At 38.1% G+C, this 14,637-nt stretch overlaps 1 protein-coding gene across 2 annotated transcripts in view; it reads left to right on the top strand.

Moving 5' to 3' along the window:
- The window catches only part of DHX40 (DEAH-box helicase 40), a 48,262-nt gene that overhangs the window by 16,183 nt on the left and 17,442 nt on the right, over window positions 1-14,637 (top strand). For both annotated transcript variants that reach the window (XM_036758069.1, XM_036758070.1), the window contains exons 8-10: window positions 9,294-9,393; window positions 11,139-11,225; window positions 11,400-11,582. In XM_036758069.1, coding sequence (XP_036613964.1) covers window positions 9,294-9,393; window positions 11,139-11,225; window positions 11,400-11,582 — 370 coding nt within the window. The remainder of the gene's footprint in view (window positions 1-9,293; window positions 9,394-11,138; window positions 11,226-11,399; window positions 11,583-14,637) is intronic.

Below are 14,637 nucleotides of genomic sequence, written 5' to 3'. Positions count from 1 at the left end.
AGCAACAAGGAATTTCCTTACCTACCTCCCTATTAATTCATACAGGTCTTTCCATATTTCTCTGAAGCTTTCATATTCTTCATTGCTTATGGCACAAGAAAATTCCACTGTATTCATATGCCATAGTTTGTTCAGCTATCCTTATTCAAAAAGGTCCTTTCCATTTGTCTCTGGTCTCCTTTGGATAGAAACTAATGTTGCTGAATCCAGGGGTATAGACAGATTAGTGACTTTTGAGATGTAATTCCAAATTCCTTAGCACAATGATTGAACCATTTCACTGCTCCCTCAATAGCACACCCATGCGTCTGGCCTCTCACACCCCTCCAGTAATTGGTTTTTTTTCCTTTTCATTGTCATCTTCACCAACAAATGGGTGTGAGGTAGAATCTCAGAACTGTTTTGATTTGCATTTCTTTTATTAGTATTAATTTTGGATATTTTTATGTGGTCGTTGACTGCTTGTATTCTTCATTTAAGACTTGCTCGTTTATATCTTTTGACCACTTATTTATTGAGGGAATGGCTCTTCTTTTACAATGTTTCTTGCACCTCTCCTTTTCCATTCCCATTTCTATCATCTTAGTTGTCTTTATCATCTCACCCTTAAAACACTACAGTATCCCCTTACTTTTCCTCCTGCTTCTCTCCTCTCATCTTCTTCCAATCCATTTTATTTTTTAAATTATTTTTATCTTGATTCTGAACTTAAGAAACACCAAATAGAGTGGGCATTATACATTATCAAACAAAACAAATCCCCATGTTGGCAGTATCTGAAAAGATATGTATATTTTTCTTCTTAAATCTATCACTTCTCTCTCAAGAGGTGATGGGCTCTAGCACACTTCATCATCAGTCTTCTCAAACTGTGGTTAGTTATTGCATTGATCAGAATTCTCAAGTCTTTCAAAGTTGCACGTGTGTGTTTTAGGGAAATACAAAATTTCTTATTACTTTTATTAACTGTAGGTTAGCAAAAGTCTTTTCTCATATTCTTAAAAAATTTTGTAGTTTAAAAAAAACTTCTTAGATTACCTTTTCCTTTTCCCCCTCATCTTTTTCCTCTTTTCTTTATCTCACATGTGTTTTTTAAAATATTTAGTAGACTAGCCAATAATCTGTAGGTTCTCACATTTAGCTAGCAGTTTATTTTTATTTGAGAAGTATAGTTTTATTTTTTTTAATCGTATAGACTTTATTTTTGTTAAGAACAGCTTTTTGAAAATAAAACATCTGCCCTTGCTTTGCAATCTTCTAAATTTGTATACATATATACAGTCATTTGTGGTACCATTTGTTTTAAATATTTGTCTTTTTTACTTGGGTCTTGGTTGCTGTTCAATAACTTCTTTAAATGGAGAAGATTTTGAACAGTCTTTTTGTATGCCTGTTTCTTAAATATCCAGCCCTTTCCTTGATATACTAGATAGACATTTCATCTCTTAACTTGGCATATATCACAGTATAGTTTCTCCATTTGTCTTCTTTTTCCTTGAAAAGTTTGTGGTCCTAATCAATGTCCTTTGGTGTTTAATTTCTTTCTCCTTGCAGCATTTTTCCCCTTGTTATTGTAGTATTGGAGTTTAACTGTAAATTGAGTAAGAGAGTTGAATCTTGGGGTTTTTTTTCTTGTTAAAGTCCTTTAAATGCTCAATTCTGGAAAGTTTTCTTAAGTAATTTCTCATAATAAGAAGGATGAGATTAAGAAAAAGCCGTTAAATTTGGCATTTAAAAGGAAAGCAGTTTCATTTGAATGATAAGGTCAGAAGCCAGACTGCAGAGGTAGGAAAAGAATAAGTTTAACCTCAGAAAAGGAAGAAAGATGTAAGATCTTTCCTACATCTTTTGGCTAGCACTTTTGTTTGGAGTGGTAGGCCCTGTTTGGCCTTGTCCTGTGTTCTTGAGATGACCTCCACCTCCTGGAGTTGGGCCCTACCCCACCCCACCTTTAAGGTTCAAAACACTTGGAACAGGTGCAGTAGCCCCTGGGCACCTGAGCAGTTCTACAGTTAACCCTTCCATATCCCTGGGGTGAGGGGCGTGGCACTCCTCATTCTGGAAGATCCCTATAAAATATTTTGGCTCTCCCTTTGTACCAAAGAAGGTATCTGAATTTTTTCTTTTTCTTTTATGGGGTGTTTACACCCCATATTGTAAAATTTGGGTTAAGTATTTGGTCATAAGGCCCTGTGTCGTCTGCCTTCGCGTGTCTCTGCAGCTTCCACAAAACTCCCCCAAAATTTACATTTAATTTCTTAGCCAGTCTGTGATATATTGAAACCACGTTGGGGAAAGTCTTCATGTGGAAGGGATAACTGTAATCTTAGCATACTAGCTTCCCCTGCTGCTGCTGCTCATGCTCCTGGTCTCCTCTTAGGAGCCCCATCTAGGTTTCTGCCTATCCTAGGGCTTTCTCAGGGAAGCCGTCCCTCTTGCTGCCTAGAGGCAGACACACAGTTTTGCCCCATAGTGTTCCTTTGCCCAGTCTCTGGTTGCCCTGAGAGGCCCCTGGCTCATTTGCCTGCTATTCAGTCACTTATGGAACCAGAACTTATTTAAAATTTTCATCTTTTTGATTTGGGGCTTCACTGCTCTTCAGAGACTAATTTGAAATGTATATGTCTCTTCTTTTGCCTGCTTCTTAAATACACATACCTTACTTTGATACCACACACTAAACTTGCTGGCTGGCCTCCTTTTCGTATTGCCCAGGAGCTTCTGACTGACTTTTTGTGCAGTTCTGTGGTGGAAGAAGTTATTCAATGAAGTTTCTCGTTGCATTTCTTCATCATTACTTGGTGTGGTTTTTCTGGAGTAGGCATTGTGTGGGACAGCGACTTTTACCCAAAATTAAACTCAGAGGCTTCTGAAGATAGAAAGTAGAAAGGAATTTTATTACGATCTCGCAAGAAAGGGCGACTCACACCAAGAGTTCTCTCAGTGTCAGAGCATGCTAAACACAGATGATACAGATTTTTTTATAGGCTCTCCCTCCAACCCCTTCCTCTTGGCTCAAGTCGCAAGCCTTGAGGATACAATCTAGAACATGATAAATCTACCCCAGTGACAGCAATAAAGAACAAGCAGATGTGGTTATCTTTGACAAACAGATGACAAGTCTAACCTTCCCACCATTCTTATATCTGTGACAGATGACTAGTCTAACCTTCCCAGTCTAGCCTTCCAGCCATTTTTAGCATCTGGCCTTCTGGCCATATTTGCATCTATTCTTCTCTCTCACCCTTAGGTAAATGTGCAGATGTAAGCATCCATTGTCCCTGTTTTCATTCCCAGAGGATCCCATGGTCACTAACTTGTCTTCCCATGGTCACTGACTTGTCTTACAGAAAAGCTGAGATTTAGATTTTATGAAAGGTCTTCACTATCCCACTCAACATGAAGGAGTTTTAGGGAACCTGCTTCTGGTCAGGCGTACTACTCACCTTGCATACTACTCCAGTCTCCCCTTTGGGTCCAAAAGGTCTTCCTTACCTTCACATAGTACAATCTCTGCTTTCTTCAAAGCTCAACTCAAACACCAGCTCCTGTCTGAGACCTTTCCTGATCCTCAGATCAGAGTGCCACCCTAATCTCCCCAAATGACCTAGTATTTATCACGTTCCTGTTTTGTGTGTACTTGGTATGTACATGTGGACTCCCTTAATCAAGTGTAAACTCTTTGAGGGAAGAGGCTGTTTCTTTCTTTTTCTTTGTACCTGTGGAGCCTAGCACAGAGCCTAGCAAAGAGTACATGCTCAATAAATGCTTGTTGATTGATCAGATGACCTAGGAATACATGTCACACAAGACCTCTAGAATTAGGACATCAGTGTTAAAAGCAGGATGCTTCCACTGGCTGTGCCCTTCTGCCCCACAATAATCTTCGCCCTAGCTCTCTGTGCTCTCTATCTTCCTCTGTACACACTTTCCAAAATCCTCCTCTGTTATTAACCCTTCCCTTTCACATTCCTTCTATCTTATGGTACTCACTGCAACCTAGCTTTCTCCTAAAGATGACACCTATCTCTTGGAACCCTCTCCAAGATGAGCTTCTACTTGTGTCATACTCACTGAAAAACAGCACCAGGAGGAGGCATGGAATGCTCCTTGCTCTCCACTGTCATTTTCAGACCCTCTTCCCACCATTATGACACAGCAGCCACCACTAATTTAAAGTTTGCCACATTCTATCCAGATCCTTATTCCAATCATCTGTGGACCTCCAGGTCTCTCCTTCCCAATAAGTTCAATACCTACCTCATAGTCTTCTTCTGTGCCCCACACCTCCCCATCCCAACCCCCCCAAACAACTTGGCATCTAAGATCCTTAACATCTTCAACTCCCATGACCTTTGTCATCATTTTTTCTCCACCACATACCCATATGCAGGTATTGATCATACCTTGGAGCCTATCTCCAGCTAAATAACTCCAACACAACTGAATTTGTCTCAGGTGCTAGAATTCCTAGTTACAGCTCCAGAATTCAGTCATTCTCCAGTTGTTGGATATGGAAGTTGTTTCCAAGTTTTTGTTCTTACAAATAGAGCAGCTCTGAATATTTTTATGGAGATGAATCTTTTTCCTGTTGACACTTTGTTTCTTTGGGATTTTATCAAATGAATATTGTATTTATTAAGTACCAATGTGACAAGCGCTATATTAGATTTGATTAGATTAGAATTGAAACAATCCGCGCTCTCAAGGAATGTACATTCTAATGGGGAAGATTTTAGGATAATTCTTTAAACAAATCTCTTCTGGTTTCTCCTTTTTAAAAAAAAAAAAAGCATAACCAAGGAGTATGATGATTATGCACCACCACAAGGAGATAGCCAGAAACCTGACTTGTGAAACATGTCAGAGCAGTTTTGAAGCGTTTTAGGTGGTTCTAATGGCATTAATGGGGAATGAAGGAGAGAATCACAACAGTTTTGTTCACAATTAGTGGAGTTTGAAAAGGCAGCCAGTCAACAAGGATTTATTAAGCACTTAGTATGAATGAAATAGATTAAAAATAGACTACACTATTTAAAATAAAAAATAAACCAGAAACAAGCATTTTTACTTTGTGCAGATTGTTAGCTAACCTGTGAGATGTATTTACTGTTATAATTGAGAGAAAGACCTTCACTTTATTTTTCTTTCCATTTCAGTTTTAGGATTACTTTTAGTTCAAAAAATTGAATGATTATGTGCTTAACAGAACAAACAAATAAACAAGCATATGTTTACAGCCTCATACTTTCTGCATGAATTTCATCATGTCAAATATCAATAACAGTTTATTAATGACTATGTCCTTTTTCATTCTCTTTTTTGTTTCTTTACCTCTGTATTTGTTGATACCTTTTTCTTTGTATGTTATCATAATATGTGTTCTCTTTTTCTGATTCTACTATTTGACTTTCATGTTACTTAAAAAATTTCTTTATTTTTTCACTGTATCACTTATAGTAGTCCATTGTGTTGATAATAAAAATAAACTCATTTGTATAGCATTTTACGGTTGCTTTGCTTCATAGTTAACCATGTGAAGTAACTAGGACAAGTTATGGTACTGGGCTTCCACAGTTTAGGGGAATTTGCACCTCCACAGAGTTTTCACTTTAATGCAGAGAAAAGCTTTTTAGCAGATACTTAAGCTAACTGCATAGCAGCATAATCACAGAATGGACTGCCGTTTGTGGTAGGGAGTTCTCTGTTATTGAAAATAGTTAAGCAGAAGTTGGCTGGCTTATCATTTGTCAAGAATTTCTGTATTGGGATGGAGACTGGATTAGTGGTCATACTACCTATGTGACCCTGGGCAATTAACTTGAAAACCTCAATGGACTTCAGCTTCCTCATCTAGAAAATGACCAGGTTGGACTGAATGATCTATAAGGTGCCTGACAGCTATAAATCTATGATCCTATGATTCCTCATGTCCCCTCCAAGCCTAAAATGATATAGCTAATGGAAAAAAGGTTTAAAAATCTATTTTTATCCTTTCGGCTTTAAAAAAAAATTAACTCTTTCAGAGAAATTTTTTAAAAGTTGTCTTTGAATCTTTTTTAAAGGCTCTCTGCAGTTAATATCTTTTTATAAATTTGCTTTCTAAAACTTTCTGGATTTCAACATACATTTTAGAGTGTTATAATAATTCTTCACTCCAGAATTCAACAATAAAGTGTATCTTGGAGAATGTTTTTTTTCTATTATGCTTTGAATTGAAATTCATTAATAAGCTTAAGACAGTTATACCTATGTAATTATTTTCTAGTACAGAATATCTGTGTGTAGAGCTTAAATTTAATTTGAATGCATATATTCACCTGTATGAATGTTAGACTACATACCATATTTGTGTGTATATATACACATACACACACACACACATTTAGAATGTAAACTCCTGCTAGGAGCCAAGATAGCAGCTGGAAAGCAGGGACTTGCTTAAGCTCCATGCCCAGGTCCCTCCAAACACCTATAAAAAATGTCTCTAGAGCTGCAGAACCCACGAAATAGCAAAGGGAAGCAGGGCTCCAGTCCAGGATGGTCACTGGGAAGGGTGTATCGCATGGAGCTGGGAGCAGAGCAGAGCCCAGCGTGGGCCGTGCCAGGACCAACCAGACTGGGAGCTGGGTGGAACAGGCTGTAGCACCCTGAATCAGTGAGCTGTGGCAGTTACCAGACTTTTCAACCCACAAACGCCAAAGATAACAGAAAAGGCTAGTGGGAAAAGCTGCTGGGACAGAGTGAAAAGAATTCACTGTCAGCAGCTCTGAGGCTGCTTCCAGAGCTACAGCTGCAATTGCTTCCAGCCCCAGGCCCACCTGGTGGGAGGAATTAAGTGGCGGATCAGAGCAGGAGGGCAGGCTTTGCCCTGCCTGGATCTGGTCTGCAATCCTGGTTGGTGGTTCTTGGGGGAGAAGGAGCACTGGTGTGGCAGAGCTTGCTGTGTAGAAGTAGCTCTGAAAATAGCAGCACAGCCCCTCAAGCTTGGGACAAAGTACTCTCTACTCTACAAGCAGTCATACCCCAACCAAAAGCTCAAGGGTCTAGTAGTTGGCTAGGAACATGAACAGGTGGCAAAAAAGCTCTCAGATTCAGACTCAGACTTTGTAATCTTTTTTTGGTGACAAGACCAAAACATACAGCCAGAAGAAGTCAACAAAGTGAAAGAGCCTACATCAAAAGCCTCCAAGAAAAATATGAGTTGGTCTCAGCCCATGAAAGAACTTAAAAAGGATTTGGAAAAGCAAGTAAAAGAAGTAGAGGAAAAATTGGGAAGAGAAATGAAAGCAATGTGAGAAAACCATGCAAAACAAGTCAATGACTTGCTAAAGGAGACCCAAAAATATATTGAAGAAAATAACACATTAAAAAATAGACTAACTCAAATGGCAAAAGAGCTCCAAAAAGCCAGTGAGGAGAAGAATGCCTTGAAAGGCAGAGTTAACCAAATGGAAAAGGAGGTCCAAAAGACCACTGAAGAAAATACTACCTTAAAAATTAGATTGGAGCAAGTGGAAGCTAATGACTTTATGAGAAATCAAGATATTATAAAACAGAACCAAAGGAATGAAGAAAATGGAAGACGATGTGAAAATATCTTATTGGAAAAACCACTGCCCTGGAGAATAGATCCAGGAGAGATAATTTAAAAATTATTGGACTACCTGAAAGCCATGATTAAAAAAAGAGCCTAGATATCATCTTTCAAGAAATTATCAAGGAGAACTGCCCTGATATTCTAGAGCCAGAGGATAAAATAGAAATTGAAAGAATCCACCAATCGCTTCCTGAAAAAGATCCCAAAAAGAAAACTCCTAGGAATATTGTTGCCAAATTCCAGAGTTCCCAGATCAAGGAGAAAATACTGCAAGCAGCCAGAAAGAAACAATTTGAGTATTATGGAAACACAATCAGGATAACAGATCTAGCAGCTTCTATATTAAGGGATTGAAGGGCTTGGAATATGATACTCTGGAGGTCAATGGAGCTAAGATTAAAACCAAGAATCACCCACCCAGCAAAACTGAGTATCATGCTCCAAGGCAAAATATGGATTTTCAATAAAATAGAGGACTTTCAAGCTTTCTCAGTGAAAAGACCAGAGCTGAATAGAAAATTTGACTTTCAAACACAAGAATCAAGAGAAGCATGTAAAGGTAAACAAGAAAAAGAAATCATAAGGGACTTACTGAAGTTGAACTGTTTTGTTTACATTCCTACATGGAAAGATGATGTGTATGATTCATGAGACCTCAGTATTAGGGTAGCCAAATACATACACACACACACACACATACACACACACACACACAGAGGGCACAGGGTGAGTTGAATATGAAGGGATGATATCTAAAAAAATAAAATCAAATTAAGGGATGAGAGAGGAATATATATAGAGAGGGAGAAAGGCAGAGATAGAATGGGGTAAGTTATCTCGCATAAAAGTGGCAAGACAAAGCAGTTCATTGGAAGGGAAGAGGGGGCAGGTGAGGGGGAATGAGTGAATCTTGCTCTCATCGGATTTGACTTGAGGAGGGAATGATATATACACTCAATTGGGTATCTTACCCCATAGGAAAGAAGGGGGAAGGGGATAAAAAAGTGGGGACAGTAGAAGGGAGGGTAGATGGGGGAGGAGGTAATCAAAAGCAAACACTTTTGAAAAGGAACAGGGTCAAGGGAGAAAATTGAATAAAGGGGGACAGGATAGGAGGGAGCAAAATATAGTTAGTCTTTCACAACATGATTATTATGGAAGGGTTTTGCATAATGAGACACATGTGGCCTATGTTGAATTGCTTGCCTTCTTAGGGAGGGTGGGTGGGGAGGGAAGAAGGGAGAGATTTTGGAACTCAAAGTTTTAAAAGCAGATGTTCAAAAAAAAAAAGGCATTTTTGCGCATGCAACTGGGAAATAAGATATACAGGCTATGGGGCATAGAAATCTATCTTGCCCTACAAGAAAGTAAGGGAAAAGAGGATGAGGGGGAGTGGGGTGACAGAAGGGAGGGCAGACTGGGGAACGGGGCAATCAGAATATATGCCATCTTGGAGTGGAGGGGAGGGTAGAAATGGGGAGGAAATTTGTAATTCAAAATCATGTGGAAATCAATGCTGAAAACTAAAAATATTAAATAAATAAATATATCTAGAGAATGTCAACTTGAGAGTAAGGACTGTTTCATTCTTTGTATCTCCAACACCTAGCCAAGTGCCTGATTTTTTGTAGGTGCTTAGTAAATGTTTATTGATTCATTGTTAATACAAATTTTATTTTGACCCTGATTTTAGAACAACAAAGAAGAATATTTTTGCCACCACCGCCCGGCATTAGAAAATGTGTAGTGTCTACAAATATTTCTGCCACATCTTTAACAATAGACGGAATCAGGTATAGTTCTTGGCCACTTTCTTAGGTTTCAGGAACCTCTTCTCTTAAGTGAGTTATTTTGTCTCTCTGTTCCTCCTTTCTCATGTAGATTTTCTTTTTTTTTCTTTTTTTCCCCTAAATTCAATTTTATTTTTAGTTCCAATTTTTTTTTTCTCCTTCTCCTTCCCCTTTCCCCCAGCCACTGAGGAAGCAGGAAAAACAAAACCCTTTATAAATATGTATGCTCATGCAAAACAGTTTCTGCTTTAGCCATCTCTGGTAGATTTTCAATGTTGTAATTTATGTTGTTGGTTATCAACCTCTTTTTATCTACTCTTATAAACAGGAAATGATGAGAGATCAGAAACTTATCAATTTACCTTTAACCATTCGAAGCACACAACTTCCTTTTCCTAGTTGTAGACTGTCCATGATAATATTTGTGTTTCAGTAAATAAGAAATCCAAAGCCAAGCCGTTAATTCCATGCACCCATCATCAGACATATTTTTTCAGAATTTATAATTCTTTTAATGCAACAGATATTTGTTATCCCTTACTCCCTAGCAGCTATATAGTCACCAAGGTAATGTTTGTCCTAAGTGTTCATCTGAAAGAAGCTTCATCCTGTAATCAGTCACAGCTTTTGTGACGCCATTGGCACATAGTAGGCATGATACATAGCATTCTGTGCATGCTGTATAATATGTCTTACATGGCACATATGTTTTGCATGGTACGTAGCTTTTCTTGCATAGTGCATAGCATTCCTTGAATGATACATAGTATGTCTTGAATGGTACATGGTTTTCCTTACACAGTGCATGATATGCTTTGCATTTTACATAATAAATGTTTGTTGTATTGAATTGAATTATAAAGTACTGGACCCTAATTGCTATGTTACTGGGATTTTAAAAATTTGTGCTTAAATATTTTTATTGCCAACAAAGTATTTTTGGCTAACATTCTAGAAAAACATAAAATTCTTGAGAAGTGAAGCCCCAAACCAATAACCTCAGACAGCTGAGTTAGGCCCCTTGAGGGTTTTTTCCGGTGATAACAACTTTTGTCCAGAACCAAGTTTTTCTACCTTTGAAGAAGTAGACTCAAAAAAATAGTTATTGTGTATGTTCCAGCAGAAAGAAATGACCTCTGATACACCTGAAAGGCCCTTATATTTGTTTCTCATCTCTCACTTTTGTTTTTTCTTCCCTTTATCTTTCCTTGTAAAATTAATTTACTCAAAAGGAATAGAAAAGGGGAGTGGCGCTTGATTCTGAGAAATTGGCAATCACCTCCTTTCCCCCAAATCTTTTTCTTTTCCAGGGAGGGCGAGAGTCATGTTATAGAGATGAAAAAAAATAGATCATTACTTTCTTTTACTGCTATCCTAACTTGTTTCTCATAATCAACTTTGTCATCTCCAACATTTAATATTCTGTTTTAGAGAAGCAATGCGAACTGGAGACTGAGTGAGAGTTAGATTCAGAGCCTAAAAGAATAGCTCGGAGCCAAGTTTTAAAATGAGATAAAGTATGTAGTGGGCAGTGACAATAAAGTACATAGTGAAGAAATTCAGATCTCTTTGTGAGCATAAGAAAGAATAATAATGATTACACCAAAGCCATGGTCTAATCATTAAGTGATACACAAGAAGCAAAATTTTTGTGAGTAACTAAAGAGAAAGGAGGAACCTAAAGTGTTTGGAAACTGCTTATTTCCTCTCATTTCCCCCGAGAATTAACTTACTTCTGTTTCCTTCAGATATGTGGTAGATGGTGGCTTTGTGAAGCAGTTAAATCATAACCCCCGATTGGGGTTGGATATGCTAGAGGTGGTTCCTATTTCAAAGTAAGTTTCTCTGGACTGCTGTCATTCAAAAAACATTTGGTAGGAAAGGTTCTTGGAGTTGGGAGGGGAAGGCATAAGAATGAGATGGTCATATTGTTGGGAAACCTACAAAAAGAGTCTTTGAAAAAAAATTTTTTTAATTTAATTTTTTAAAATTTCACTTGATTTTGAAAGGAGTGAGGCAATGCAACGAACCGGTCGGGCTGGCAGAACTTCCTCTGGGACTTGCTTTCGAATCTACAATCAGGATTTCTGGGACCAGTGTATGCCTGACTATATGATCCCTGAGATTAAAAGAACTAGTTTAACCTCAGTGATTTTGACCCTGAAGTGCCTTGCCATTCATGATGTCATAAGGTATGGAAACAGTTTAGACAAAGATAGGGTCAAGATGCCTTTGAGAAGTGTTGTCCTTTTACATTTACACATGTTGGGTCATTGCTCTCTGTTCTTTCTAAGGTTTTCTGTTCTTTCTAAAGTTCTGGTCTAACAAAATAAAAAGTAGTTAATTCCCGATTCCTAGATGACTTTAGAAGATGTTGAGGCTGATCTCTTGCCACAGTTTGAACCTTTACAAGGATGCATCTGGTGCCCATGTTTGTTTTGAGCACTAGGTGTCTGCAGTTTGGTTTTAGTGGCATTTACAGTAGAAAGTCCTAAATCACATATTCTTGGGATGTTGGAGTTGGAAAGGACCTTTGAAATCATTTAGTCCAGAGGTGGAGCAATGGAAATCAAAGAAAAAATTACAGTGAATCATTTTTCCAGCTCAGATCAACATGAAGAGGCAAAGAAGTCTTCAGAGAGTGAGGATGAGATGTGGGCAGGAACAGAACCTTCCAGCTCAGGGAGAGACTGTGCACCGGGACAAGAAGAGGTCTCAAATGCAGTATAAAGAAACCTCAAATTGTGTAGGGTGCAGAAAGAATGGCCAGTTGACAGTTCTGTTACTTTCTGCCCAGTTCCAGGTGGATTCAAAGTATATTGATATCCAGACCTGGGATAAATTAAGGTGAGGACCTGTGCCTAAGGGTGGTGTTCCAGGATGAGGAGCAGTAGTGGGCTCCAGATTGCATACTGACCAAGGAGCAAGTTCAGAAGCAAGCAGCAGCTGTGAAGCCCAGACCCCCCGAATGGCTTGCAGCCCAGTCTGAAGCCTACAGAGGAATAACCAGGGCAGGAATTTCAGACCAAAGGGAAACCTACAGTTCTGTCACACCAGCAAAGCATTTCAGTTGGCTACTAGTAGCTGAGTCCAGGAGCACCTGAAGCTCCAAATAGGGCATACCTACAGGCTTGGTGTTCAGACCCAAACCCAGGTTACAGATTTGCAGTTTAGACCAAGGAGACCCAAGATCAGACTTTGCCTTAGATCAGACTACTTTAGGAGCACTGAAAGCTTGCAGATCTCCAGCCTGAAATGTCCCTAAGATCCTGGAATAATTCAATAATATATTCAATAGTAATTCAAAACATTCAATACCTTAAGAAAGTAGCAACTAACCGAGACATTCCCTAAAATAAGTGTGCAGAGGATGGCTCTAACATAAAGTCTGTGGTCACAAAGCAGACTTAATAAGAATGAGCAAACAAAAAAGAATCTCACCATAAAAAGCTATTATGGTGACAAATACTTCAGGACACAAATCCAGATGAAAAGAATGATTCCAAAACATCTGCAAGCAAAGCAACAAAGCAAAACATAGCTTGGCCCCAAATTAAATTAGAATTCCTGGAAGAGATGAAGCAAGATTTTTTTAAAAGAGTTAAATATTCTTTTATAAATGAAATGAGAGCACTAAAGGAAAAAAATGGAAAGGAAATGAGTGCTATGGAAGAAAGAATTGTTAAGGGAATTAACATGTTGGCACAAGAGGTACAAAACCTTGCCCAGGCTATCAACTCCTGAATGAACCAAATAGAAAATAATGACCCCATGAGACAAATATTAAAGAAAGTCAAATGACTAAAAATATAGAAGAAAATATAAGGTATCTAATAGTAACCACTGATTTGGAAAACAGAACAAGTTTAAGAATCATTAGACTACCTGAAAACCATGACCAAAAAAAGGAGCCTAGGCATCATATTTCAAGAAATCATAAAAGGAAATGGCCTACATCTTTTAGAACCAGAGGGCAGAGTAGAAATAGAAAAAAATCTACTTCCCAAAAGAAACCCCAAAATGAAAACTCCCTGGAACATCATAGTCAAAATCTAGAAATAGAAGGAATTCAAGTATTGAGGAGCCATGGTCAGGATCACACATGATTTAGCAGCCACCACTTTAATGGAGTGGAGAACTTGGAATATAATATTCCAGAGAACAAAGGATATCAGCTTACAACCAACAATAACTTACCCAGAAAAACTAAGTATAATTCTAGAGGGGGAAGAAATAAATCTTTAATGAAATAGAGGACTTCTAAGCATTCCTTATGAAGAGACCAGAGCTAGGTAGAAACTTTGAAGTACAAACACTGGCATCAAGAGACGGAAAAAAGCAAACATGATGAGACAATTATAAGGAACTAAACAAGGATAAACTGTTTACATGCTAATATAGGAAAATGATGCATTTGTCTCCTCTGAACTCGCTCATCATCAAGGAACATAAAGGAAGTCTAAATAGACATAGGACATGTGAGTGGTTCTGTTATGCCTTGATAATCATAAAAGAAGAATGGAAGGGGAGGAGAAGAGGAATAAACTAGGTGGGGAAAGAGAACAGAAGGTTAGAGAAAATTATCTCACGTAATGAGAGTACATAAGTAGAAATATATACAAGCAAGGAGGAAAGGATGTTAACTAAATGGATCATAGGAAGGAAGAATGCATACACACAGACTTGGATACAGAAATATAATCCACTAAAGAGGGGAACAGAAGGGAAAGGAGAGAAGGAAAAGGGGAAAACAAGACGGAAAGTAAATCAAGGGAGGGATTAGTCATAAGCAAAATAAATTATAAGGAAATACAAAAATATTTATAGCAGCTCTTTGTGTAGTAGCAAAGCTTCAGAAGCTTGGGGGGAGGGAATGTCTAATTAGTGAAGGGTAAAAAAAGTTATGGTATATAAATGTAATGGAGTACTGTTGTGCTCTTAAAAAAATGATGCAGTGAATGGCTTCAGAGAAACCTGAGAAAAGTAGTATGAACTGATGCAGAGTGAAGTGAACAGAACCAGGATAACAATTTATTATGACAACAATATTGTGAAAATAATTTTGAAAGACTTAGGAACTTTGATCAGCCCAGTGACTAACCATGATTCCAGACGACTCATGCTGAAACATGCCGCCCACCTCCTAAAAGAGAAGTGAAGGACTCAGCAAGCCAAATGAGATGTATTTTTTTGGATATGGCCAATGTGTAAATTTATTTTGCTTCACCATTCATATTTGTAACAGAA

This window comes from Trichosurus vulpecula, chromosome 4, assembly GCF_011100635.1.
Source record: "Trichosurus vulpecula isolate mTriVul1 chromosome 4, mTriVul1.pri, whole genome shotgun sequence".
NCBI classification, from domain to species: domain Eukaryota; kingdom Metazoa; phylum Chordata; class Mammalia; order Diprotodontia; family Phalangeridae; genus Trichosurus; species Trichosurus vulpecula.
This window is presented reverse-complemented; position numbering and strand designations above follow the sequence as displayed.